General features: G+C 39.8%; 1 protein-coding gene across 2 annotated transcripts in view; it reads left to right on the top strand.

Annotated features, from left to right (window-relative positions):
- The first annotated feature begins 4568 nt into the window (after window positions 1-4568).
- The window catches only part of LDB3 (LIM domain binding 3), a 119546-nt gene continuing 110974 nt past the window's right edge, over window positions 4569-13140 (top strand). For both annotated transcript variants that reach the window (XM_075717504.1, XM_009483395.2), the window contains exon 1: window positions 4569-4661. In XM_075717504.1, coding sequence (XP_075573619.1) covers window positions 4569-4661 — 93 coding nt within the window. The remainder of the gene's footprint in view (window positions 4662-13140) is intronic.

Genomic DNA, 13140 nt, shown 5'->3' with positions numbered 1-13140 from the left:
GAAAATCTTTGCTCTTGGTAGTTACTTTTATATTCAGTTTGACATTGGCAAGATAGGAATTCAGAACTAAAAAGCTTTTACATCTCTAATGTGTCAGTTTCAACTTCTTCAGCACCAATTAGCCAATATATAGTAAGTATGTGCTATTTTGTCCTGTGGACTGTAATGAAGATAAGTCCCCAGATACAGCTGTTGTTTCCTCATCATTCCACGTGGAATGTAATTAACATTGGGTTAGTTCAAAATTTTGGAAAACTCTAGGGTTGCATATATCAGACATCTGGTTCAAAGCTTGGGTTTTTTTAATGCGAGCGTCTAGGTGAGTAGTTTCTTCACACGCTCCCGATCCATTCTTCTCACCTTTCCACTCTTTTGGAAGAGTGTAGATAATCTTACTGGGGACAGTGCAGGAATCCATGGGACAACAAGGCCATGTTTATCATAAAGCTGAAGGCTGCCTTCTACTGCTACTCCCTCAGGTGAGAGAGACTGTAACAAAGGCAGCTGGTATTTTTGTCTGATTGCTTTTTAAAGGAATGTCTATCCAGCTTGTTGAAGATCTTTTTATCAAAGAAGAAATGACAGTTTATTCCTCTGCAGGGCAAGTCCTTCACTTGCCTAAAGAAAAACATGAAAGGTCGTTGAAACCATGACCTTGCATATATCTTTTTATATGCCAAAGATGCATAGTCTATTACAGATCAGAAGTCAAACTCTCAAGCAATCTACTTCTGAAATGCTTAATGATAAATCTTGTTGCTGCAGTAACAGTAATTCAAGGCTCTTCTATGAATACATCTAACACTGCAGCTAAAATATAACCAATGAGTAATGTGGCCAGCTTAATGAAGTAGTAGCAACTTGAACAATTGGAATTTCCATTACTTGTTTCCTTCCACCTTAATTTAACATTGACACTAGTGGTTTTTGTTTCATTCGCTTAATGCTGTGCACTCCCAAGCATGCAGTTGTAGCTTTCCTAAAGTCAGTTCACTGTAATACAACATGGTCCCCTAGCATATGTGAATTGTTTCCGCTAGTGTAACGTCTCTGACGTAGCTGTGGAAGGCTGGCTCTGCTCAGGCGCCGAGGCATTTGCTGGAGGTGGCACCGCTCTCCCCGGCTGTAGAGCCCGCAGAGCCTGGTACCCATCCATGTTCCTCGCAACTGTTCCCATCACTCAGCTGGGGACAGCTCTGGGGGGACCTGGTGAGCTCTGGACAACTCTCTGTTCTGATATCTGCAGAGAAAATGTCATCCTGCTCTTGGAATATGTGGTGTTTTTTTTTTTCTTTAAATGTCAGTCCTTACACCAGTGACCTCATATGATTCAGCATAGCTTCTGTCTGAAGGGAGGGAATTGTAAGCAAGTCATAGATTTTGATGTAGCCGGAGAATGTAGGGAAGAAGGCACACCAAGAGAAACAAAATACTGTTATTTGAGCAAACAAAAAGTGATTTTTTGGAACAGTCTAACAGGCAGTTATGTAAAGCAACTAGAACCTAATCTAAACATCACAAACTTCTGAAAACAAGGGGATTGTCTAGTATGTACACACAGTTTACTTAATCCTCAGGTTTCCCGGAAAGTTTTGCTGAGGCTTGTGCTGGTAGGCATGATGGCACTGTACCTGCTGCACCAATCCAGTTCCTGGGTTTTCTCTGGGTGTTTGGCATCACCCATCTCTCTCACCTTTGAAGGCAGGGCAGGGTTGAAATAGTCATCCGGGAGGGTCACCAGCTTTCTTACTTAGAGGCTGCTTGTATTAAAAGTCTGTAGAAGACAAGTGAGACCTGTGCTAAGAGTGTCCCCAGCAAATGAAGCTGTGACTACAGCATGAGCTGCTTTACTGTTTGCACTGCATTATTAGGCACAGAGCTTTCTCCAGGGAGGCAGAGGGGAAACGAACACAGGAGGGAAAGGACTTAGAGAGGCCTGGAGAAAGAAAACTGTGGAATATTTTTACTCCACAATGCACCTGGTAATGATAGTACAGGCACATGAAAGAGCTGTGGTGCTGTTGTGTTGAAGAGGAATGTTGGCTGGGACACTGGCATATCCTCCATGCTTTCTTTTTAAAAGTGCCAAGCTATGTTGAACGTTCATGCAGACACAGACAGAAACCAAAGGAGTAGGAACAAGTGACCTCAGTTTAACATTTCATTCGAATGACAGGGCCCCTAATGAGATTATCACTTTAGTTTCCTAGCTCACCACCCAGCCTGAAGGATCTCACAGACCCTTTCAGATGTCCTAAACTGATAAGCAAATGGCATGTTACACATGTGAAAGTAGGACAGGAGCACATAGTGTTTGATTAAGCAGCATCCCTGTTTCTTAATGCTTAGCTCTATTCAGACTGATGTCTGTGCAGTTTTATTCTGTTCTGGGCTTTCCTCGCCCCCACAGGGCCCCCCTCATCCTCTTCCCCCCCCCCCCCCCCCCCCCAATTTACTGAAGATTTAAGTATAGAAAGGTAATGTGCACAGAATTCACAGTCCATAAAAAAGTAACCTGTCTCCTAATACTTTTTTCCTGTGATACTATCTTTACTAGTGAAGCAATGACTTGCCATGTTTGTCTGTCTTCTGTTTTTATTCCATTGTTCTGAACCCTTGAAATGGAGCCAAGAAAGGACACTAAAAAAACAACAGTGAATTCCTAGGAAAAGGAAAGGAATAGTGCAATGGGAATTTACCTTCAATCTTTTGTGTGTGCATTTAAAAAAAAAAAAAAATCCAGTACCAGCATTTAGAAAGAGACCTACTGGATAAACTGGCAGGCCTGAAAACTCTGCTGTTTGAAGTGCAACAAGTTAGTTCTGTCTCCCCTCAAAGTAATCATCCAAACATCACTGGTTGTGGCCTCAAATAGGGTAGGTTCTAAATGCTGTTAATATAAATGTGCCCTTGAGGTATTTGTGAGACATCAGAAACCTGCTTTCTTTTCAAGCTGTATGTTGCTATCTACATTGGTTTTGGTTTGGGCCAGTTCTACTGTCTGAGTGCAACTTTCACTCAAATCCATGTGAATTGCTGTGGTTTAATTTGGACCTCTGACTGAAAAATACAGTTATGTGGTTTAGTTTAGTGTCTATGTGGAACACAATTCTTCCCTTGTACAAATGTCTTTTTTGCCACTGTGAATGCTAAACAAACGCTTCAATTGCCTCATGGTTTTGAAAAATTGACCATCTCCTCAGATAAGGACTGAGGCCCTTGGTAGTGTTTGCTCTCTGCTGTTTCACCATCAGTTTTTCTATCGTGTTTTAAGGTAGGTGTATGGACAGAGTGACCTATTACTGGCGTTCAGACTGAGCTACCTCGCTCTTGTGCATTATGTGGTTTTGATTGTCTTTTTGATTATCAGAGTAGAACCCATGCTTCCTCCCCCCCCCCCCCCCCCCGCCCCCTTAACGTAATAGGAATTTCTTTGTAACTGGAGGGTAAAGGCAGGGATGCTGCGGAGATACAGTAGAGTGGTTCTGGAGGTCCTCAACATGTTAATGACTTTAAAGGGGTGAGCATTATTTAATGCTTATAGCTTTATCCTGAGAGCAGAAGCTTTTTGTTTATTTCTGTAGCTCTGCCAACAGCTTCTCCCCTTCCCTCTTGTTCTCTGTATTTTAGCTCTTCCAAATCTAAGGTAGAAATGCTCTCTAGCATTACTGAACAAGGGTTATAAAGTTTATGGAACACCTAACAACTGCAATATAAACTATGAAAAATCAAGGAATGAATTAAAGAAGCAGTTAGCTAGCTATTTGTATTCTTAGCCTTCCACTTAAGTGTCGTGCCTTTAGAAGACTTGTATTGAAATAATGAGGCAGGTGTATAGTGAGACCATGCTTTTGCCACAGAAATTAAATGCTGATTAGAAATAACCCATAATACCTCTGTCTGCATTCAAAGAGAACGAATTTTAGTTTTCCCTCGAGAAAGCAAGGGCTATGGAACCAAGAGCCAAACATGAGGTTGTGGTGTTTTTTGCAAACCAATGCAAAAGGTAAACACTCTTTTTTTTGGTGCCTTTCCTGCTACATATGGAAAGATCTATGTAAAAAGAACTTGTTTGTAGTACACCATATATCACAGTGCAGTAAAAATTCTGAAGCAGAAGTTACAAATGGCTATGTAGTTGTTAACAGGTGAATAAAGAGATTTGGGTGTTTGGGATTTTAGCATCGGATTTTGTTTGTCTGTTTTATTACAAAATGTGTTTTGCCCATAAAGTAACTGAGGATGAAGAGGGGCTTGAGAAGCCTAGAAAGATCTGTCCCCTTCCCTGGGGGCTATATTAGACCTCTGAGTCATGAAGTCTTTGCATAGTAGGTGTCTGGTTACAAACCTTTTATGGGCCCTGCTCAGCTGGGATATCAGCATCTGCATTATAGCTCCCATCTATTCTTAGGTGATATACCAGCACGACTGAACAGGCAAGGCAGAAAGAGAATTGCATTCATTATATAAAACTTCCCTTTTATCATTCTGTTTTTTCACGCTTTCTCTGTCTACCCCATCCTTCTGTTCTGCAGTGCCTTGTTGTTGCCTTCTGAAAGAAGTACAAAATGGCTTACAGCGTGACTCTGAATGGACCTGGACCATGGGGTTTCCGACTGCAAGGGGGCAAGGACTTCAACATGCCCTTGACCATCTCCAGAGTAAGTGAGCAAAAAAACTTCATTGAGCTTTTTTAGGTTGGAAAATAACAGTGAAGTAGTCATATGTACACTCTGACCTGGCCTAGCAAATTAGAGGGTCTTTGCAACTAGGTCTGAATAAAGACAATATAATGTGGACTTTAAATATACTAGATTGAGCTACAACCTGGCATTGATGATGCCTCAGGAAGACAGTTCTGGTTAATATTTTTTTAAGAATGACAATACTGTCTCTTTTAAATAAGCTTCCAGTTCTATTTTGTACAGTGTTGCCTCTTTTTCTGCTGGTGCCATCTATTTGGGGGGGCGTAGAACAACTGTGAATGGGAATATAAAATTATATTTCTAGAGAATAAACATGTAACTGCTTGTAAATTTGTGAAGTCTAGGTGTTAAAACTGGACAAAGATAGGGATACATGTCCTCTTTTTGGGGGGGGGGGGAGCAATAATTGAATGAAAATTAGACATGTCAAGCAGAAGACTCAACAGTGCTTAAAATACAGTCTTAAATTATGCAGTAGCCTTCCATTTGCAGCTGACAAACAGCATGTGATTTAATAATTAATTACCTGGTTTATCTGTCAATTACAGATTAGTCCATTTATTTCCTAGCTGTCTTTTTGGGGTTTTTTTCCATAAGAGCAATATTTTAAGGTGTTGTAGTGGAGTGCTGTTATGACCTGAATTAGTTCAGTTTCTTAAAAGTTTTTAACATTGGATGGTTTTCAGGAAATTTGTAAGCATTTCCCTTACCTACCCTTCAATTATCAAACTAGACAGTTCTGTGTAACTTCTGGTTTGAGAACTCTGCTTTGTACTACCTCTTGCAGCTCCCTTCTTTTTTTTTTCTTTCCCTCTCCTTTTTTCTTTCTGATGGTCTCAAATCTGTTCCAGAATGTTCAGATCTTTTTAGGGACATCTGGGTTCCTCCACCAATCACCTGCAGAAGGCTTATTTTGTAGTGCAATGACAAGAGAGGTTACTTACATAACAGCATTTAAAAGGAATACCAGAATGATTTAATCAGACAAACAAATAGAACGCAAACAAAAGGTCTGCTCCACTATAAAAAAAGCCACCTACACTACTTTGAAAACTGTTTTTTTTCATGATGAAAAAGTACAGTCTGTTAAGTTGTGGGTACCAAATTGATATCTCTGCAACAATGGTGATTCAAAGTTATCAGTGAGCTTCTGAAATCTTAACTATGCTATTTCATATTCATACTGTAAAGCTCTGTATTATTTGATCTCCCTTATTCTTATGCACAGTATTCCTTTCTCTGAAGATAGAGCTGCTTTACCTTAATACTAGTCCTATGGTGATGAGAGGAACTTTTCATATCCCCTTTTGCAAAAGTGGCGTAGTAATTGCAAAGAAGGCTGTTCTGTCAATGTTATTAAAAACAAACAAGCAAAAAAGTAACCAAAAAAGACCCCCCGCCCACAAAAATGAACTCACTTCATAAACTTATGCTAATTTTACTATGGTAAATAGTTTTGGTATATCTTTCCTTGTCCCAACCAAGGTAAGTATGGAGAGGTGCCAAGATATTTCTGCAGGCATTTTCATGATGCTTTGCAGCCTGCATTGTATGGTGTGAATTATTTTTTTGTAAGTAATTCAGTCATACCTAGAGGCGGTCAGTCAAGGGCTGGGCCTGTGGCACTTGCACTGTATATGACACAATCAGAAATGAAAAACCAGCTGTTTCCCAAAGAACCCATTGTTTCAGATTATAATCTCTTAAAGTATACTTGATATGCCCAAAGGCTATATGATTCTCGTGGGGCTTTTGAAAGCATATGATGAGCAGGAGTGAATCTGCAATGGCTGGGTTCCCAGAGATGTGGAGGAATTACCTGTTCACACAGCTGGCTGCATTGCTAGCAGTAGATGGGTCAGAAAGCACTGTTAAATGTTCTGAACTCTTTCCCAGTGAGGCCCAGTTTTTAGTTCGGAGCATTGCTTTGGGATGGGATTGGATTTTGTAGCCTGCCTTAGAGGGGAAAAGCAGGCATGCAGAAATGAATGTAGCCTCTTTCAGGGGGAGGTGGAGTAGGAATGTCAGCTGGTTGTGGTATTTTTTAATTGGAACACAGTGTAATACATGGCTTTTGATGATAATATTCTCAAAGTCTATTTTTTCTTCAGCATCTTTCACATAAATAGATCTCCAAACAGATCAGATATTCCCCTTAATCAGCAATTTGCAGTCATAAGTGAGTTGAGCTGTGAACTTAGCCATAATTGCAATCTTACCATGGGGGAAAAGGAAAGCTGTACTTACATTCTCAAGATATTCTTGGAGAGAGTGGGGGAGGGAAGATAACTGTGAGGAAAATCCCCTTCTTGGGAAGGTCACACAGCTCTAAATGTTGCTAGTGGAAGCCGTACGCTTATCTGTGGACTGGTTTTGATCCACAGCTGCCCTAAGGTGGGATTAGACTTTCTATGTGCAAGATGAGTCCTAAACCCCAAACACTTCAACTTAAAGGGTATTATAATTGCTTTTAATACCAGATGTGCCATGGCCCTTTTGCCTACATATGCATAGTATCCCTCTATGCAGGCAGGTAGGTTTTACATGTGGACATGCTCATTATACTCTAACTGCCCCCAAGCAATAAGACTGTGGGTGGGCCACAGAGACAAAAGGATTTGTCCTTTTTCATGGAGGCTCTGTGGTCTTCTGTCATGCTGCAAGTTATGCTGTGAGGGAGTTGCCTCTGAGCTCCTGAGAAAGATGACAGCAACACTCTACACACTGGGATTGTTCATCCCATCTATAGTCTTATGCCTGTGTGTTTCCAAGGACCTCCCTGAAAGAGGAAGCTACTATTGTGCCAGTATGAAGCTAGCCCACACCTAGACATAAAGCGGGCACCCTGGACTTAGGAACTAGAGCTGTGGCTTAGCTGTCCCTTGACCTGCACTCTGTCAGCCAGCCCCATACAATTACCACTCAGCTTGCACTTCACGTGAGAAGCAGGGGAGAAGACCTGAAGGTGTTTGAAGCCTACTGACAAAAGCACAGTACACGACTGTGGCATTGCTAATGCTCCTGTTCAGGAAAATGCTCTTAAAACAGTAGGCAAGGAAGGGAATTACTCAGAGCTGTTTGGCACAACAGTTCAGTTTTAAAGGACTCTTCAAAATGCAGTCTGAGACACTGTATTTTCTCCCCTTCAGGTAGGTCCAGGTGATCAGCTCACTGCTGAATAGTCAACAGCATATGACACAGGAGTCACAGTCAGTCAGCTGGGTGACAGGTGAAGATGTGTTCCCCTGAAATGGATTGTTCTGCTTATCTGTTCTTTGTCTAAAAATAAGTGCCTGACTAACATAGAGGGGTGGGGACAGGAAAAGAGGAGACAAAAACAAGTGGAGAAGAGTTAAGGTCACTCTGCAGCTTTCACGCACCTTTAACAATGGCATCAGAAAATAATCTGGGAAGATTTAAAAAATATTTTTCCAGTCCCCACCCTGCAGACCATCCTACCCTCTAGAACAAATTCTGTCATGAGATGTCATGGGCAGGTAGCAGAGGTAGGAAAACAGTATTGACAGACTCTTAGTAAAGCTGAGCATCTGTCAGTCCTACTGAAATGAATGAGACTTGCAGGTTAAGAGTGGATCATATCATCAGTGGCATGATCATATGCATAAATCTGGTCTTTTCAAATTGATGTGGGCAGCAAAGCAGGTTATTTTCTCCTCCTACTTGCATGAACTGTCTGGAAACAAGCAGAATTCGTTAATTTTATAGACCTAATCCTCTGTAAGAAGGCTTTTAGGCATAGTTAATGTCTAAATGCTGTGTTGCCTTGTTACCTCAGATGGTAGGATTGTACATGGATGAATGCAACAGCAGACCCTCTTCATATATTTGTGAATGATTATTGCTGAACAGCAAGCTTTTCTAGTGAGACAGACTGGCTTGCAGGTGATGCAATGAGCTGAAAGGTATGCAAAAATTATTATCATCTGAGATGGCAGAAATATTATCCAGAACAGTGCAGTAACTCATGACTGGTATATTCACTCTGTGCTTATCCATACAGTTTTGTATTTCCTAATGGGGCATGGGAGTGTGTGTTAGTGTTTCCTGGGTTCCAAATCAAAAGCCAGATCCTGAAGCTGGAGATGACAGTGTTTAAACAAGGCAAAAGTGTTAAAGAACTATTTTGGCTTTATTCTATTAAGTGAGGAAGAAGTTGAAATCTGGTGATGACATGAGCACAGTGAGGGGAAATGGCAAACACTAATAGGAAAAAAAAATGAAATTAGCTGATCTGTATACTTATTCTGATACAAGCAGCCTGAAACAGCTCTTTGGGGGGAGAAAAAAAACTATTCTAGCATTTTGCAGTCCATGTCTCTGGAAGAACAAGAAGGCTTTTCTCACATTTGTTGGGCTCTTTCCTTTTACCAGCATCTTTTCCTGATTACTTCCTGTCTCTCCTCTATTCCCTAGCATGCATATGTCAATCTCTCACTGTGACTGCATTTCCTGTGGAGGAGCTATGTGAGAGCATTCATTTCCTGTTGGCCTTTTTGCACGTGGGTTATCAGTGCCTTACAACAGGCAAGCGATGGGCAAAGGGAGTGAGTCCCTCTTGGCTTTTTTCTTCTATTCTTGAAGGCAGGGAAACCTCAGATTATCTGGGTCAGGCACTATGCATTCTGCAGCTGTCATCTGGATGGCCATGTGGTGCTGTACATAAATTGTAATCAGAAGAGTGAAGTGTACCCGTATTGACTGAACTGAAGAAATATAACAAGTTCCCTTGAAATGCTGATTCCATATCACTTGTTAAGTATTCATCTCTGGTGAATTGAACTGCTGAGTAGTTGTCCTTACAGCTACAACTGCAACTTTGAGAGATTTTGTTTCATCTCCAAATGTGAAGTCCTTCACAATACTAAAAGCCATAGATTAGTATTTATAATAGTTGATATTCTACAAAACAGGTAAGTGTCTGTCCTCTAAAAGCCTTCCTTTTTAACTACTACTCAGTAGAGATGTTTCCTGTTTCCCCCAAAAACTCAAATGACACTTAGTCAACTTCTGAGAGGGGGAGTGAGCCATTTAATGTAAAGACTGTCTTATGTCTAGATAAGCTGTAGTGTTTTCTTATGCATGGGTGGTTTCGCATTCTTCCAGTTTTCTACAATTTAACTCAACAGTTCTTAGTGAGAGGAAAATGAAATACTTCCAGGACAACTTTTAAGAACATGCCAAAACTTTTCTATATGTTGTTGATAAAAAAAAAAAAGTTCTGTGGGCATCAGCATTGCTTTGGGATAATCTGCTTAATTTGTAGATCACTTCTTGAGCAACAGAGTCACCCCATCCAAAGTTACAGTATTCTGAATTTTATTATGTGCAGCCATTTGCTGTATGTACAGATGTGTCAGTATCATGAGAGAATGCTAGTTACTTTAGATGGTATCTTTGCTTTCAAACTAATTTGCAAGCCAATTCTGGTATGTTTACAGCCACAGTTATCAGAAATTATTGCATTTCTGTGAACCTGAACCCTACAAGTAACTCCTAAACTTCCTGATTTGGTATTGTTTATTTGAGATGTTCCAGTAGTCAGCATCTACACTATAAATGACCGTTCAGTATATAGGGCATTAGTATGATATGACTGTATCTCTTAAACATGAGTGGCATGTGTATGTTGAATAAGGAGGGACGGAGCAAATTCTCCAGTTGTATTCTTTTTAAATAATATTTATTGGGCCAGAGAAAGAGATGGGTTCTGGGGCGTGGTGATCAGAACATCCCTGGATACTGGGGACTCAATTCAAGTCTCTGCTCTGAATAAAGCAGAATAGGTTTAAACTTGGCTGTGCAGGTGGTCTAAGAGGTAAGGCATTAGTTTTTCTGAGGTAGGCAACATTCCTTGTCTCGATCAAAAATACTGTATCAGGTCTGAGGAGTAATCCCAATGGATGTTTCACCTAAGCTGCTAACACTTTAAGAGCAGGTTTGACTTCAACAAACACCTGATTTTTTCAATACAAAGCAGTTCCAGCACAAGACGTACTATTTTTATCTTTCTGGTTAAACAATCATGATATAAGAAGCTTTTGTTTTCTTTCCATGCAGAAAATATTCTGAAAAATCCATGCAGCTTCTGCTGTATCTTTAAACTCAGGATTTTTGGGGGAAGAGTCCTTTTATTCTTATTTTTATTTAAATCTTAGCACCATAATGCAATGTGATTTGAATGCATGTATTGTACTCAACCAAATAACTTTCAGGAAGGATATGGAGCTAACTACAGCTCTTGGTCAAATTATAAATGCTAAGCTCACTGCTGAAGGCCATAGGTATATAAGGAGTATTATGTACTCTGCACAGATGCTGTGCAGACATCATGCATAGCGCTATTTAAGGTTCTGTTTCTCAATTCTGTCCATGTTTTGAATTTCAGGAGAAACATTTAGCCCTGTTAGACTGTAGGCCACATTGCTATGAATAATGGACTGTAATAGCTACGGTACTGGCTTAAATGATGTTACAACATCAAACCTGCTGTTCTGACTATTCTGACACATAATACGTAACCAGTGGGTTTGAAGCCCTTTATTTCACCTGCTAAATGCAGCTTTTCTCTTTGGGATGTGATTGTATCTGAATCATCAATGCTCATGTGGCATTATCCATGAAAAGAGCTCGGTGTATGAAATAATTGGGCTGAATGGCATCTGTGCAATTACCAACTCAGTTATAAATACTATCAGTATTTCTTGGTGCTAGCTTTGCTACTCATGCCAAAAAACACCACTCCATAGTGACTTTGCAGCTTTCTTTCCTGAAAAAGGGATGGAAACATAACCCTTCCCTTGAACAGGATGCGTAGTGTTAACTGTGAGAAACTGAGAAGTTCACAGGTGGGGATAACCATAGTTATTGTGTCTTTATGGAGGAGGAGGAGAAAGTTTCTTAACCTAAGGAAACAGGTCCACAACTCAAATGAGTTATGTTAATTTTTTTCTTGTCTTAACAATGTTCCCTGGCAACTGGATATTCTGGTCTGACTAACTGCTCAGCGTTTGACCTAGAGTTTATTTAGTTGAGAATATAGTTGATGTAGTATTTCAGGAAGTCCTCAGATTTACTTAATTATTGTTAAAGTTAATAATTTTGCAGATCCATCAGAACTAGTAAACACAGCAGGAGGTAACCATTAAATTATGAATTTAAAGCTGCAGAACTGTTAGTGCTTTATAATTAAAATGCACAATAAGCTTTTTTCAGGTAGAACTTTTTATAAGTGTCTGATGTCTGAACTCAGTAAATGGCTGTCTTCATAACACAGCAGATAACCCTGTCATTAGCTCCATTCTGAATACATTATTGCAAAATGTTCTCCAGCAAGTGGAACACAAAGAGGGAAATTAGCTCTGCAAATATGTTAACATTGTCTTTTTGTACTAGCGACAGCAGTTCCCATCTGGTCACTCTTGTTGTCTAATTAGTAGCATAAAAAGTATTTTATTTTATAACTTTATAAAATGTGGGTGTTTTTAAAAAAAACCCAAACCTTCAGTAGCACTCTGAAAGTATCAAAATGGTGTACAAAATGGAATGGTCTTTATAATCTAGCATTCATAATGGACTGGGGCTAGCTGAGGACACAATTTGATATAGTTGATTTGTTTTGTATGTAACTAGAAGTTTCTGCACATAGGTACCTGAGATGCCACCATTTTAATGCATAACATAGTGTTAAATAGTGTCCAAGATAATATGAGATACTGCTTTTCTTTTTTCACTGGGTTTTGTTGCAGGAGGAGCTCGATGCTCAGTGTGCAAGTAAGTTATTAATCCCCATTGAAAGACCATGAGGAAGAGGAGAGGAAGGAGGGAATTTTTTGCTGAACATGGTAAAAAACAATACTTGCAAGTCTCAAGGAAAGAAATTAATTTAAAACAGTGTCTGGCAATATCAGCTATGGTATGCTTTGAAATGAATAATGCTAATTGAAAAAGGATGGCTTATACAGCATGTTAAAGGGCTGTTTCTTCTGTACTAGTGTAATGAAAACCTTAATAAAAAGGCTACCTGAGAGCAAAATCTCAGATTAGGCTTTTTGTTACAATTGTCTAAATTTTTAAATCCCAATTTGATAAAAGTTTAAAAAATGACACTTCATAAAGAATTTAATTCTTGCCAGTACAGAGTAAGGACAAGGATGTTAACAAGTGTGCTGTTCGGTCACGTTGTGTTGACCCATAATTTATATAATATCATATACTTGAAAGCAAACAGGTATCACCTGTCAAAATGTGCTGCATAGATGAGAAAAGAAAATGATGTATTTTACTTAGCTGCTATCATAACTTAAGGGCCTAAGTGAAATAAAAGCTTGATCATATGAGCCATCAGCCTGAAGCTGGCCCTGAAGCTTAGTCCAGCCCTACTGTTGGGTGTCCTTTGGGAAGACTCCTAAAAACT

The sequence above is a fragment of the Pelecanus crispus genome, chromosome 10, assembly GCF_030463565.1.
Source record: "Pelecanus crispus isolate bPelCri1 chromosome 10, bPelCri1.pri, whole genome shotgun sequence".
In the NCBI taxonomy this organism is placed as follows: domain Eukaryota; kingdom Metazoa; phylum Chordata; class Aves; order Pelecaniformes; family Pelecanidae; genus Pelecanus; species Pelecanus crispus.
The sequence above is the reverse complement of the archived record's forward strand: the minus strand, read 5'-3'. Positions and strand labels throughout refer to the sequence as shown.